Source organism: Hipposideros armiger, unplaced genomic scaffold (assembly GCF_001890085.2).
Source record: "Hipposideros armiger isolate ML-2016 unplaced genomic scaffold, ASM189008v1 scaffold_9, whole genome shotgun sequence".
Taxonomy (NCBI): Eukaryota; Metazoa; Chordata; class Mammalia; order Chiroptera; family Hipposideridae; genus Hipposideros; species Hipposideros armiger.
This window is the reverse complement of record NW_017731359.1, coordinates 1,293,177-1,308,636: the sequence shown is the minus strand read 5'-3', so window position 1 is coordinate 1,308,636 and position 15,460 is coordinate 1,293,177. Positions and strand designations below refer to the sequence as shown.

Sequence of the window (15,460 nt, the reverse complement as noted above, 5' to 3'; positions counted from 1 at the left end):
AGAAGCAACGTCCTCCACAACTAGACTGAAGAACAAAAGGACAGCAACTTGTCTGTTCCCCTTCCCCCAACTCCCCAGTACTGTTCCCATCCTCCCAATTCCCCAACAAAAATCTTTATAAAAAAAAAAAAAAAGAATTTGTACAGATGGCAACTCCTGTTCGTTGCATGTTGATTCTTTGTAGTTCGGTTTTAGATGACGACAGTTCTAGGTGCAGGGCACATTCCATTTGCAATCTGTAACTGTCTATGCCGAAGAAAATACTGACTAGATAAAAAGCAATCTGAGCTGCAGGTGGCTAAGGCCAGTGCTGTCACGACAGGCATGGCTCTTTTCTTGGATTCCCTGGTTCTGCAGTTCAGTGTCATGGTCCAAAAGCACAGACACAGAAGCCAGACTGCCCGGATGCATGCACATCCTTGCTCTCCACTCATCAGCAGTGTGTTCTTGGGTAAATTCCTCAACCTTCTGTGCCTTAGTTTCCCCATCTACACAGTGGGGCTAATCTTAGGATCTACCCTATAAGATTGATATGAAGACCAGAAGCTTGGTAGATCTAAGTGTTTAGAACAGTTTATTAGCACATAGTATTCGCTGGACAAGTATTAGCTATTATTAACTGGAACAATTGGAGCTTGGGCTAATCTGCTAGAACCACAAAGGTACATGAGTTACCTGGGCATATCAGAACAACAGCATTCTATACATGTAGATAAAGAAGTAGAACTAAGTAGACATGGGGTGAAGCACAGTAAAAATTGGCACTAAAATGGTTTATGTCTTCATCTCTGAAAACTCTTTACTTTCAGAATTGATGTAGCCCAGTCCTAGTTACTCAGTTAATTTTAGGAACATTGAAGCCCAAGCCATTCACCGCAGATAATCTATATCCTGTAAATATATAACTGTCCTCAACAGCATGGTCCAGTGTTTAATCACATTTAGGGAAAGGTATTTTTCTTTGTAGGAAAATTTCTTTAAATTTAAATTTCTCTTGCAGTAATTTAAGCTTGCTTTTTCTCTTTTGACTTCTGAGATGGAAAACAACTGATCAAAATTTAGCATAATTGTATATATTTTTCATTTAGGAAATACAAAGTGAGACCATATTTGAAGGTTGTCACTTCTTACCTTTCTCTTTTATCTTCTGCAGAACTCTGTCCTTTAATAACTACTGCAAAACTGTTCCTGCTAAATTCTCTAACATAATCATTCTTTCATATTAAAATGTTTGTTAATAATTAAAACATGAGAAAATTCAATGTACAACTGTATATTGTGCAACTCTCCTTTGTTCCATGATCCCCCTTTTCTATTTCCAAGAGGCAACTACATGCTAAAATTTATATATTCTTTCAGAGGTAATCTATGTATTTGCAAAAATATTTGAGGATAAATGGTAGCATACTGTAAACATTGTCATGCATTTTGCTTTTTTCCCTTAATAATTTACCTAGAAATTGTTTCATCAGTATATATAAAGCTACCCCTATTATGTTTTATTCATTTACTATATAGTATTCCATTATATAGATGTACCATAATTTATATAACGAGCTCCTAATTGACAGACATTTAGATGGTTTCCAGTCTTTTATTGTTAACAATATTGCATTTTACATACGTAATTAATAGCATTTTACATACGTAATTTTACATGCGTACAAATACATCTGTAAGATAAATACCTTGAAAAGATTTGCTAAAAATGTATATACATTTTTAATTTAGAAAGATTTTTGCCAAATGGCTCTCCTTAGTTATTGTTCCAATTAACACTCCCATGAGCAATGTATATGTCTGCACACATCAACAACAGCCCCATGAAAATTGTTATTTTCAAACAATACACATAGTGCTAAAATATACAAAAGGCTTTGCGACTGCACTCATGAGAAAGTAAGTTAAAACTAAAATAAGGTACTATTTTTCACCTCCCACATGGGCAAAACTTGTCTCTGTTCTTGTCCTTCTTCATTCCATCCTCCCCATTATTTTTTTTTAAACATAAATCAGTGTTTCTCCCTTGTTCAGAATCTCCCAATGGATTCCATCACATTTAACATCCCAAACCCTTTCCAGAGCTTACGAGGGCCTGCCCAGCCGGCCCCCCCGCTCCACCTGTTACTTCATCTCCTACCGTCTCACCCTCATTCACTCTGCATGGGCCACGAGGCCTCTGAGCTCTCCTTAGACACCCAGTGTGCTCTGCCTGGCGGGCTTAGACCTCACTGTTGCCCTGATTGATACCTGCATTTATTCGTTTTTTATAAGTCACCTCCTCAGATCACCACCACCTCTAGTCACCCTTCCTAAATTAAAAACACTGCTCCTTCCCCACAAAACACTCTCTACTCCTTCATCCTACTTAATTTTTCTTCGCAGCACTATCAGTACCTGAATACTGTCTGATGATTGCCTGTCTCCCTCCTCAAATGGGAGGTCTCTGGGCACAGGGAGGGGCTCCCTTTTGTCCACTGCTGCATCCCGGCACCTAGAACAGGACCGGTATATGCAAGCACTCAATACATATAAATGGAAAGACTGAATGAATGTCGTTCCATAATCTTTGCCCATCTGTCATTGGTCTGCTTGGTTTGGTTTGGTTTTTTTAAACAATGTTAGTTTTTTTGCGGGGTGAGGGAGTGGGGGCTGCTTGGTTTTTTTTTGCTTATTTTGATAAGTGGGAGTCTTTTATGTATTAAGAGCTTATTTAGTTGTAGATATAGATTTAGATATTTATATAGATACAAACTAAAACTTACAAATTAATTTAGGGAACTGCTATCTCTATGATGTTCTCTTATCTGGGAATATGGTATGCTTTTCTGTTCTCATCTCATTCTTAGTAATATTCAAAATTGCTCTTCATATAATTCTTGCACATCTCGTTAGGTTTACTTTTTGTGTTGCTGTTGTAAATGAGATCTTTTATTTCTCTGTACCTCCTAAGTAAATATTGTTTGGATATATGAAGGCTATTGATTTCTTTATATCTAGCACCCAGCCACTTTGCTGAATTATCTTTTTGTAAGTAATAGTTTTTAGGTTGATTCTCTTTTTCTCCCAGACTTATTGAGGTTTAATTGTCAAAAACTGCATGTATTTAAGGTACAACATGATGTTTTGATATACAAATACACTGTGAAATGTTTACCACAACTGAGCTCATTAACATTTCCATTTCACATAGTTACCTGTTTTGTTTGGGTTTTGGTTTGGAAAGTTATAAGGCTGTTTGTCCCAGGATCTTCAGGCAGACTATTTGGTGAGCTTGCCTGCAGGGGCTTCTGACCATGGCTGAGAGGGGCCGGAGCTGGGTCGGGGGGGGGGGGACGGGACTGACATCTGCAGGCCTGTTATCTGAGGCACAGGCATGAGCAACTCCTCCAGTGTCCCTTGGCATATAGTGCTGGTGGCAGGACCAAGGTCAGATGGCGCTGTAGCTAAGTCCACAGGATGACAAAGCTATTTCTAGGTCTGTCACCAGGCCCACAGCTGGTGAGTCTGCACCTGCGGGACCTCCCTTCTCAAAACGGACTTGTTGGTCTTGGACTCCACCGGAGTTTCATAATTGCCTCCTTCAATCCCAAAGCTCCCACACGGGCACTTTTGTCTGGATGGCTGCCAGATTATTGGTGAGGAGATACAAGCAAGGGACCTAATATCCCACCATCTTGCTGACGTCTTTCATTTGATTCTCATGATCTGTCTAGATCATTATCTACAAATTATCATTTTACTTCCTTTCTTAGTTTTATACTCATTTCTTTTTTTTTTAATCTGGTTGCATTCACTAGAAACTCCTAAAGTGTTTTTAGAAACAATGGTCATAGTGTTCATTTTTTGTTACTAACTTAATGAGGCAATTTTTACAGTGGCTCCTTGTATCCTCTCATTAGGATTTATTACTGACGGGAACTCCTTCCTTTTGGGCAATGTTCTGCTTCGTCAGATTCGCTCCCCTAGTGCCAAAGTCTTTCCAACTGGAGTATCTCCCCAAGAACAAGTGGAGCCATCTCACCAAGACCTGGAGGATACAGAGAACTACGGGGTTAACTGGCAGCCTCCTGAAGCAAACCACACAGAAGCAGACAGCATGTGGCATTATCAGAATCAAGAGACGCTGGGTGGCTACCCAATCCAGGGGGAGTTTGCCACGTACTCGGGAGGAGGCTATGTTGTCAGGCTTGGAAGAAACTCCACTGCTGCCATCAGGTGAGCAATACTGAGCCCTAAACAGAGGATCAAGGTGTCTGCTTCTGTCCATTCTAGGACAAGGAGGAATTAAGGACCTGTTTGAGGAGTTTTGACAGCTACGGTGCTACTATACTGTGACACTTTTATTTTATACTGCTAAGGAAATGTCTTTTAGTTGAAGAATTCCTTGCTCAACCTCAGACTACCAGGTATGTTTTGTTTTGCCAATTCTCATTCCTTTTCTCAGCTGGAAAAACATCAATTTCAATTTTAGCTGCAGTTAAACGCAGGTAACTCTAGCTTAGGCAAACTGTACTCATCAAATGTAAAACACTGCCCTTCACGAACCACCATCAATCCAAAATTCAAATGCCCAAGTTAAATTGCCAGAGACTTATGGAGTGGTTTTGTATATGAACCTTGAGAGTCTTTGTCATTATGTATGAAAAAGTCTAAATTAAAATGATCATCTCTTCATTTAAACTTATAGCAAGAAGTTAATTAAAAACAGTGCCAACCAAATGCCATTTCCACCCCCTACACCTCTCAAAACTGAATAGCTGTTAGTAATGAGCAGCATAGCACTTCAAATATAAATTTGAATATAAAATTTATTATATATATAGAATTATATATATAGAATTAGCATATAAAACTAATTCTACCTCAGACTTTCAATGCCAAATATCTATTCTTGAACAAGTAACCTTGGTGTGATCACTATTGTGAGATTTTCATATTTATAGCCTTCTAAATGTATATTCATTTTAACACTAGTGAAAGACTGCCCGTTAGTAACCATAAAACACTGTACAGGTGAACCAGATTGGGAAATGTAGCTTCTCATGGGGTGTGAGTAATACCGGAAAGGCGGGACATTTTCCTGCTTTGCAGGGTTGAACGGACAAAGTAGCAGAGCTGTCCTTCTGTTTTCCCAGAGTCCTGCAGCATCTTGAACAGAGCCACTGGCTAGACCGTCTCACGAGAAGCCTCTTTGTGGAATTTGTGGTCTTCAATGCTAACGTGAACCTGTTCTGTGTAGTAACCCTGATTTTGGAATCCAACAGTGGGGGTATGACATTCTCTTCTCTCCTATCACTGTTCCCTGGGTACCTCAGAGTCCCCATTTCTTATACCATTAAAAGACGTTTAATTAAAGTCACTACACATAATTTTAAAAGTCAAATAGTTCAAGGCAAAGCTAGCAGCCCCCATTCCCCACCTCATTCCTGCTCCCCAGAGATGCGCCTTTCAGCTTTTAAACTGGCTCTTTCCGAATTTAAAATTTAACATGCGTATTTCATGAATGTTCGGTTTTAGGTTGTATTTTTTCATGATGATGAGGATTTACTTTCTTATATCCACACATATTCCTAACATACACATACATATACACCTTTCTCTTTCCTCACTCTCCCAATATAGTCATATAATCTATGGTTAATATTGAGTATTTCCATTATTGTGATAATATTTTTCAAAGATGAGCCATGTAATGTACTACAATTTCCTTTCTTTCATAACTGTTTTCCCTAGAGTTTTCGTTTTTTTTTTTAATTTGCTTGGTTTTGCATGCATTCTATCATTAGTTCATCTGCACACTCTTCCTAGAAGTAAAAATCGCATTCTGTTCAAAAGTATCACGTAACCTATGATTTTAGCTTAAGAGACACCCTCTCTAGGGGCCTCCATCCTTTTAGTACAGTCTGGGTTAGTTCTTCTCTAGGCCTGCTCTAGAGCTCTTATCCTGGATTCTCCCTTCACTGTCCCCTAAGGATTGTCTTTACCCTTTCCTCTCTGTTGGATCCCATTTCCCCTAGATCCAATGTCTTCCTCTCTTGGTTTACTTTCTCATTTTGCTGGAGCACATCCTACAGTAACTTCCTGGAAGGGTGCAAGGGAAGTAAATTTTTTGAAGCCTTACATGTCCAAAATAGATTGTTTTCTGCTATCACATTTGATTGCTTATTTAACTGGGAACAATTGTTTTTTACAGAATTTTGACAAATATAGTTCCATTGCCTTCTAGGTTCTCATACTGCTGTTAAGCAGTATGAGGAGGCCCCTGCTCCCAAGTTTTTAGAATTGTCTTTGTACCCAGGGTTATGAAAGGACTTGACCTCATACTGAGTCTTTTAATCTGGAAACATGTCCTTAAATTCTGATAATTTTTCTTGCATTTTCTCTGTAAATTTCTCCTCTATGTTCTCTGTTTTCTTTTTCTGATATTCCTGGAATTTTTAAGTAGGAACTCTTGGACTGATCCTCTGATTTTCTTGTTTTTGCTTTTATTTTCCATCTTTTCCTTCTGTTTTCTGAGATTACTTCAATTTCTAAACAATCTGGATTTTTCATTTTTATATTTTAATTTCCAAAAATTGTGTTCTCATTTCTCTTTCAGTCTCCTGTTGTTCTTTTGTGGAATCAATATCCTCTCAACTTGCTGAAGATACCAGGGGTGCCAAAAACATGTATACACGACTTGTATTCATCTTTTGATATCGGTATATATTATTACAATTTTAATAGTTTTTTCCTTTCTTAAAATGTGTATACATGTTTTTGCCACCCTCTGTATTATAGGTTCATTTTATTTTTATCAGCTCCTTCACTTCCTCTAATTCTTCTGAGCTTTTTATTTTCTGTTTTGTTTTGATCTCCAGTTTTCAATGTTAGAGGTTTAAGTATCTGGCTGTTCTTTCATATTGAAGAGACAGGCAGTAAAAAAAAAAAAAGCAAATAAGTGGTTAGAAGCTCTGTGTGCGTGGATAGATTTTGTCAGCTGGTATCTATGTCTTTCTCTTGGGCAGTCAGTTTTCAGAGAGGGACCCTCCAAACTCCTGCCTTGAGGATATAAGCCTGTTAAGTTCTCAGAGCCAGTTGAGGAAAGGGGACTGGGAAGGGCCTCACCGTGGTGCAGTATGTAAACTTTCTCTTAATTCCCATTTCCAGGAGACTTGCAGGTATCCGTGAGTTCAGATTCTCTAGTTCAACATCACCAGGAAATATAAACCTTTAGTATTGGGGTCGTGGAAGGCAGGATGGATAGCAAATACCTAGTTGTGACAGGGAGAGAGGAGATCTGGGACCTAATTGCTTACGTTTAGACTTGCAATCAATTGTTTTCAGTTCCACTTGACACTCTACCTTCAGAGGTACCTGAAGCCTCCAGTTCCTCAGCCTTTCCAGGGTTTTGTTTGTGGCAAGAATAGGCTTGCTTCTAGGTTTCCTGCACTGCTTAGGTTTCGGCTTTCTTGAATCTGGTCAATGTCATTCACCTGTTTTCTGGCTTCCAACAGTTTATAACTCTCACTTGCCCTCTTATATTCATCTTTGTTTTTGATCCCTTCCTTGTCATTGTAGTGGCATTTGGTAAGGGACTGGAGGGGAACCGGTACCTTCAATTCCCCTGCCTCTAAGAGGAAGTCTGTCCCAGTCCTCCTTCCTTCTCTCCCCAGAATTGGCCCACAAGTGTCCTTCCGTTTACCACCAGATGTTACTTCTAATCAGGAATTTTTTCAGAGTTGACCCCATCTCTTGTACTTCTGAATGGAGTGTGAAGGCTTCGACGATCTTCATAGGGTTTTTATTGTTAGTTAACTACCAAAAAAATAGGGGTAAAATAAACATGGGGAAAGTCCCAGTCTTGAGAGCTATGTATGTGAAGTAGGAATTCCTTTGTTCTTAAAATGTACTTTCTACTACAAGGGGTCCACCTTAGTTCTAATACTTTGGGGGTTTTTGTAAAGTTATATTCACAAGACCTTTCATACTTTTATAAAACTTCAACAATCTGTCTTTCCAGGTGAAGTCTGAAGCTTTTTAGTCTATCCTGATATAAACATCTGAGTATTCATGGGATACTATTAGTGCTTTTACACATAATTAAAATAAATTTGAAATGGTTCAAAGCATTTTCATTGTACTAATTTCTGAAAATGTATTTTAAATAGCTTTAAACAGAAGTCCCACACTGACACTTAATTCCATTCCCCGTTTTTCCATGTTACAGTCATCAGTTCTCTTTAAAATCATGTTGCAATAGCACAACTAATTTATCTCTGCAGTTACTGTAACTTGGTAAGAGTAATACCTGTAAAGTCACTGACACTGCCCTCAAGGTGGGATCAAGTATAATCTTCTCCGTCGACTGACTCTAGTGCAGTCGGCACATTTCTCCAATAGCTTTGCATGCATGATCTCACTTAATCGTGACATCTCTAGAGGAAATACTAAGTTTAGAAACTCAGGAACTTTTGAAATTGATGATACAGGAATAACTGAGGTTATTGCAAAGAGTTTGAAGGGAAAAGGGCAAAAGTTTTAAGGAGTCTTGACTCTAAAATGTTCTTTTTTATTAGGTGCTTTCTTTGCCTCTGTAAGACTGGACACTTTAACTTCCTTTCAGACATCAAAGAAGGACTTTGCCTGGTCCGTCATCTCACAAGTCTTCTATTATCTACTGGTCTGTTACTATGGCTTCATACAGGTGAGTTGAAAATGTTAGATGTAAGAGATTCTCAAGACTGCCAGGATAGTATTTAGGGAACTCCACCATGAGCTATTACAAGAATTATGACTATGATTTTGATCCTTTCCAGAAGCTTGACTTCAGTTAACGGCTGAATGGTTTTCCACAGAGTAGCTCTTTGAATTTTCAAGAGTTAAAGAATTAAGTCTGTAGAAAGAATATTTTTGGTACAGTTGTATTATCCCAATATAAATAAGGTAATAGCAAGAGATTGAAAGTATGATGAACAGAGCAAGTACTCAAAAATATAGATAACTGCACCCAAGCGAATATATCTTAAGCCAAATACAATGCTTTATCTTCAGGCTTAATAACAAATTTAGAAGTTTCTTTTATTAAATTTAAGCAACAGTAAAAAGAATGACTTCCCATGAACGTTGTATTAGAAAGGGCACCTTTTCTCTAAGTAGCAGCTCTGAGTAACTACAGAGCAGAACCAAGATCACAACCTGTTGTGTCCAAGTTGGATTTGCCAAGTCCCCAGCTGCGTGCTTTGCCGGTGTTCCTAACACGTCATTAGGAAGAGACCCAGTGATCTTCCAGGTGAGCAGTAGTGACTGTGGTGTCTGTTTAGGGTCTCCGGCTGAAACAGCAGAGGTGGAGGTTCTTCACGAGGAAAAAAAACGTTCTGGACGTGGGCATAATTCTTATTAGCTTTGTCATCTTAGGGCTTGACATGAAGCTTACTTCTCTACATAAGAAAAACATGGCACAATACCGCTGTGACCGTGACAGGTAAGAGAGGGCCAAGGATCACAGGATATTCCTCCTCAACTTCCTGATTACAACCAAGTATTCTTTCAAACTACCCCCTGCCCCCTGCTGCTCTCCCAGATTTATGTTTTTGTATAATATTAGAGTTAAACACAGAGCTCGGACTGATGTGCACGTTAGAGAAAACACTTAACTAGAAGCCATCTATATACTGCTGATCACATTGAAAAGCTCTTCTGCCTTTCGTATAGCAAGGCCACAAATTATTATTTTGCACCCTGGCCAAGGAATAAAGCCTAAGGCATGACAAATGACCATCCTTCAAATAAAACAACACAGTACATTCTTTAAAGCCAAAGCGGTCGCTCTCTGGGTGGGCACGTTCATCCATCCTGAGACATTCTGGCGCTCCTTCGCACACCTTCTGGTCTTTCTCACAGGGAACAGCATCTCTTGCTTTTCTAATGTTTTGGTGGTCAAGAGCCTGGCTGGGCCACCTATCTCGACAGGACTGAGGCAGTGTCCCAGGAGGGCCTCAGAGAGGGTTGTTTATGCAGGGGAGGTGGGTCTGTGTAGTTTGAATGATGTTGGCAGCTGAGGTCCAGCCTGCTGAGTGGCACTGCTCAGGTCTTAGACAATAAAAGAACTGTGATCGAGTGCCAGCTTGCTCACATATGTGGGGGTCTTCCCCAGTAACCTAGCTGCTGCAACATAAAAGTTAGAAACGCATCTCTCACATAATAAAACCTAATTGGTTAAAAAAAAAAGCCCTAATTGGTTTAAGTAGCACCCCTCACCTCTAGTTCAATCATCTTTCTACTCTTAGCTCTATTAAACCTATTTGAGAATCAATTACCTACTGCCAGAGAACAATACAGGATTAGTGTCACAGAAAACAGACTAGCATAATTGCCCGTCTCATTACATTAATTCATCTCCTTTTGAGAGGACAGGTTTAACTCCGAGCAGTAGAGAAGGTTGGCCTTGATTTCCAGGATGGATCTGTAGTAAAGAAATCAGCAAGACTATTTGTTTACATTTCTCATTTATTCAGTTTAGAATTCACATATAAGTGAGATCATATGGTATTTATCTTTCTCTGACTGACTTATTTCACTTAACATAATGTTCTCTAGTTCATCAGACACAGGAAAAACTGAGGGTTGCTAGTTGGGAAGGGGTGGGGATGAGACAATACAAATTGGTAACTACAATATGGCCTCAGGGATAGAAAAGACAGTCTGGGGAATATAATCAATAATGTTGTAAATATTTTTTAGGGGGCCAGATGGACTCATGTCTTGCTAGGGAGACCACTTCATAGTCAGTGTAGAGGCCTGACCACCGCACTGTATTTCTGAAGCTGATGTTGAATAATAACGTATGTCAACTATAATTATGTATACATATAGTCACAGGACGTGGAGTAGAGTGTGGGAATGGAGTCAATGGAATTGTAATAGATAAGTATAATATCGGGGGTAGGAGGGCAGTAGATGGGGGAGAGGGGTTGTTTCTGTGCAAAGGGTGAAAAGGAAACTATTGCATTGTTCTATAAACCTGAAACTAACAATAAAAAATAAATCAGCAAGAGGTCACATTTCAAGGTTTCTTCAGCTCCCAACTAAATGCATGGTTTTTTGCCAATGCTCTCATATCCACAAATATAGGAGGCCACACTGAAAAGTGCAGCTCTTACATCAAGCGTTTGACCTAACAGGACTCAAAGAACAGCTGCACTTCAGCAGTGGGAACCGTGGAGAAACTGACAACACAGGAGTTGATGACGGAATACACTGCATGCTGCCTAACTGTCAGCCTTCCTTGGTACAGGTTCATCAACTTCGATGAGGCAATACCAGTGAACTCAGCTGTCATTCACCTAATGGGCTTCCTGGTTCTGCTGGCAACTGTTCAGCTGTGGAACCTGCTGCATCATAACCTGCGGCTGCAGCTCATCCGCAGAACACTCAGCAAAGCCTGGGATGAGGTGCTGAGCTTCCTGCTGGTCATTCTGATCCTGCTGACAGGCTACGCCATTACTGTAAGCCGCCCTTCACGGTGTCTGTCTTCCAAAGTGCTGTGGTCTTGGAATCACGTCGCTCCCCTTAGAGAAAGGGTCACGATATGGACAATCATCAGTTCAAGTTGGCAATGAGTTTTGGAGAAAAGGTAGTGGAGTAAGAAAGCTGGTGTTAATTGTAGTTCCATACTTAATTAGTAGTATGACTTAAACTCAGATGTGTCTCATCTCTAAAATGGGGAGAAAATTTAGCTCATAAGAATGTAAAGGTCAAATAAATTTATATAAAAATTATGTAATTACAAAGGAATTTTATGTATTTTTTAGGCATAGTAACTGGATGATCACTAAGGAATTTCTTTAATCTCATCATCAAAGCACCTCAAGACAGAAAGAACTGCGGTCACCTCCACTGCTCTCGACCCTCTGACTGGTCTTTCTCCTTTTCAGTTTAACCTGCTGTTTGGATGGAGCATCTATGACTACCGAACTTTTTTCAGCTCAGCAGTGGCTTTTGTTGGTCTCCTGATGGGAATCTCTAATCACAAAGAGGTGAAACCCTCCATCCTGTTTTCCCTACAGAACTCTATTTGGTTTACTGTATCTAATGAGGGTAAAGTTGTTTATAAAGCAGCCCTGACTTACACCACTGCATACTCGAAAAGGGCGAGATTTAGACCCTTTGCCGTTCTGGTTTATGACACTATGCATACAGCTTTTGAGTGGCTATTACTCAGAAACCTGTCCTTTCCTAAGCACATAGTCCCACCTGCCTCATTCCTTGTAGCCTTAACCTTATTGCCAAGGACACTGGGCTTGAACTTGTGAGCTCGTACCTGGCCAGATTAACATGGGGTTGCTGGTGCTTTCTTAATGGCCCTTTGAAGTATACAGTGAAAGTGACAAGAAAAATAGGGAGGTCAATTCCAGGAAGCACTGTGATGATTGCTTATAATGAATACTCATTTCGGAAAGTCTATTATTTTTCCCCAGGAACTCCCAACACAAATCCCTTTCTATTCAACATAAAAAATAAAGTAGCGGGGCCAGCTGCGTGGCTCACTTGGTTAAGAGCTCGCTCAAGAATGCAAGCTCTGAGCAACAGCAGTTCGAGTCCTGGCCTGAGCTGAGCTGCCACTGAGCTGCCAACAGGTGGCAGAATTGCTCAGCTATAAAAAAAAAATGTTTTTAATTAAAAAATAAAAATAAAGTAGGAAATCTAGATGAGGATTTGGGTCCCAAACACATATAGATTTGATCTGGGAAGAAAAAGACTGCAGTTCAGATCAGTGAAACTGGCAAGATTTTTATCAAGGCTTATTTCAAAGGTAATTAAAATGGGTAAATAAGTTTCTAATATGGAAAGTTACCACCTTCATAAGATAACTGCTGTTTTGGGTGGACTATTTTGTTGCGGTTTTAGTCCCAATCACCAGGGATGAAGCCCTCACCCCTGGAACACTTTATATTACTAAAGCTCTTATTAAGAAGTAATCAAAATAATAAACTTTTGCTAATGTTTTTAGTTTTAAAACAACTTTTCTGCTCTAATCTTACAATGTGAAGGGGAAAAGTCTTACATCACACTCTCAGACATTGCCCGAACTTCATATCATTAAGCACTTTTAATTAAGTGGATGATAGGCTGGTACTGGGAAATGTTTTGTCATATCAGAGCTTTCCATCACAGTGGTATTTATTGTATGTATTCATGATCTAAGTTTTTAGGTGTTTTTTTTTTAAACAGTGTTCTGGTGGCAACAATGAATGAGCCAATACGAAGGGAAAACAAACACCTAAATTAATAAGATTGCTATGAAAACCATTCTAGTAAGCCCTAAATTTTAGAAAGATCTCTTTATGCTGAAAAGTAAAGAATGGCAAAACTCAGTATTTACACTTTTCAAGATAATGAAGAAAAAAATACTAAATTGAAGGCTGGTTTTCTTTGGCTAACCTGTTAGATATTGGAATGCTCCTGTGTTTAGAGTATAAGTTTCTTGGACTGGCAGAGACACTTTTCATTATCATTTCTGGTATTTATTCTTTTAATACACTTTTGCTACTCATTGAAGCTTCCACATTTGGATATGTTTTCCAGAATTACCAAAACTCAGATGGGCTTTGAATCATTTTAATTTTGCAACTCACCTGTTTTCTTCTTGTGAAAGCCCTAAAGGCACAATTATTTTTACACCCTTAGAGTTAGTCATTCTTGCTCTTCTGTCCACTCAAAAGTATTCTTCTTTTTAATAGTTTTGCTTTTCTCCCTAGTTTCTACCAGATGTGTTTTCTTATGTGAATATATCCCAAACATTAGCATATAACTCACATTTTTTAAAGTAAAAATTAAACTGTCAGTGTTTAACCTCAAAGTGTTTTGTTGTCTTTCCAGATTATTGCTTTAGACCCAATCCTGGGCTCCCTTCTGATCCTCACCAGTGTCATCTTGATGGTCCTTGTGATCATTAACCTGTTTGTTTCTGCCATTCTAATGTCCTTTGGTAAAGAAAGAAAGTTCCTTAAGGTAGGTAACTCTGTGGCTCGGCTATCTGAAAGAGCGCGCACATGAACACTTTCAAAAGCTGAAATGACATATAAGTGCAGAAGTAATTACCGTTAATCTACATGGGAAATTTTTTTGAGCATTCTCAGACCCATAAAATAACCTACCAGGTAACACATCCAATCTAAAATAACACTAACATATAGTAAAAGCAGGAATGGTATCATATACAGCTTCCATAATGTGGAAACAAGGTATGTGCAGTGTAATTTCACACACCAGTGCACACTGCCTCTGTAACAGCTCATTGCAAACACTGAACACTATTTTCACTTCTCGCCTTTTCATGCAAGTGAAGGTCCTCCTCAGATCTCTTTCGGTTAGCGACAACAGGTACTAACGTAGGTCTCTCCTAAAAAGTGAAGTGGCATAAGAGAACTTTTGAAAAGCAGGGAATACCTGTATAAACTTGTATGCCACTGGCAGAGCACAACTGTAGCTGCTCTTCAGACTGATGCAGTGCACAGTACCAGCATATTCCCTCTGTGAGTCTCCACAGCTCTGCCAACTACTTTCCTAGGAAACCCAGCGTACCAAGACTACATTACATTCTACCCACTGTCCTATAAATAGCTGGCCTTCAACTATTGCATAGCAGAAACACTCCAATACCTGACAGCAAATCATTATAAGGAAACTATCTTTACTTTTTTTTCCTCTTTGGTATTTTCCTCCAACATTAGCAACAATTTCAATTTCCTTGCTTTTCTCCTTTTGTCTTCCAATAGACTTGCAAAGAAGCTTCACTGATAGATATGCTGCTACAGAGGCTCTCGAATTTATTAGGAATCCAGCGGCACCAGAACACATGTGAGTGAACAGCTGTGATAGTAATGGGCATTTACACTGAAGTTTTAAAAGATGAACTATATTGACCCTGTTACCTCGAAGCTAATGGTTACCTTTGCATGGCATAGCTTAGAAAACTGTAGGTGTTTATGATACACTTTAATCTTTAAGTCAGTGAGGAATCCCCTTGGCTGAAAGTTTTTGTTTATGGATCTTGGCACTGTCGGGAAAGGGTTAATGCTGCAAGGGTGAATGACAGACACCGGATAAGTAGGCTCTGCTGGAAGTAGCAAGGCACAGAACACTCACAATGTTCCAGGATGATTGTGGGAAATATGAATGAATCAAAAGCGAACTCACTGCAGTCGATTAAAAATAAACATACAAGCATGAGATCTGGCTGATGAGGAGTGTGTTTCTAACACTGTGCTCCCTGCCCTAATTTAATTAGGTTCTGGACCCAAGTCAGAAGCCTCTACAAAGCCAAAGAGGAGTAACCAAGCAAACTCCCAGATGACCTCTAGACTTAAATACAGACATTGAAATGGACTCCATACTGCTGCAGGTGTCCGCATTACCCAGAAAGCCTAAGGTAAGGGCTGGCTTGTGCCCAACATGAGTCACTTGCTTATGTACC

At 39.4% G+C, this 15,460-nt stretch overlaps 1 protein-coding gene across 1 annotated transcript in view; it reads left to right on the top strand.

Annotated features, from left to right (window-relative positions):
- The window catches only part of PKD1L3 (polycystin 1 like 3, transient receptor potential channel interacting), a 77,790-nt gene that overhangs the window by 61,990 nt on the left and 340 nt on the right, over positions 1–15,460 (top strand). Inside the window, 10 exon segments of the mRNA XM_019653721.1 lie at positions 3,903–4,218; positions 5,139–5,272; positions 8,562–8,689; positions 9,306–9,466; positions 11,279–11,489; positions 11,919–12,020; positions 13,864–13,995; positions 14,763–14,844; positions 15,275–15,354; positions 15,356–15,459. Of these exon segments, the coding sequence (XP_019509266.1) occupies positions 3,903–4,218; positions 5,139–5,272; positions 8,562–8,689; positions 9,306–9,466; positions 11,279–11,489; positions 11,919–12,020; positions 13,864–13,995; positions 14,763–14,844; positions 15,275–15,354; positions 15,356–15,459 (1,450 nt within the window).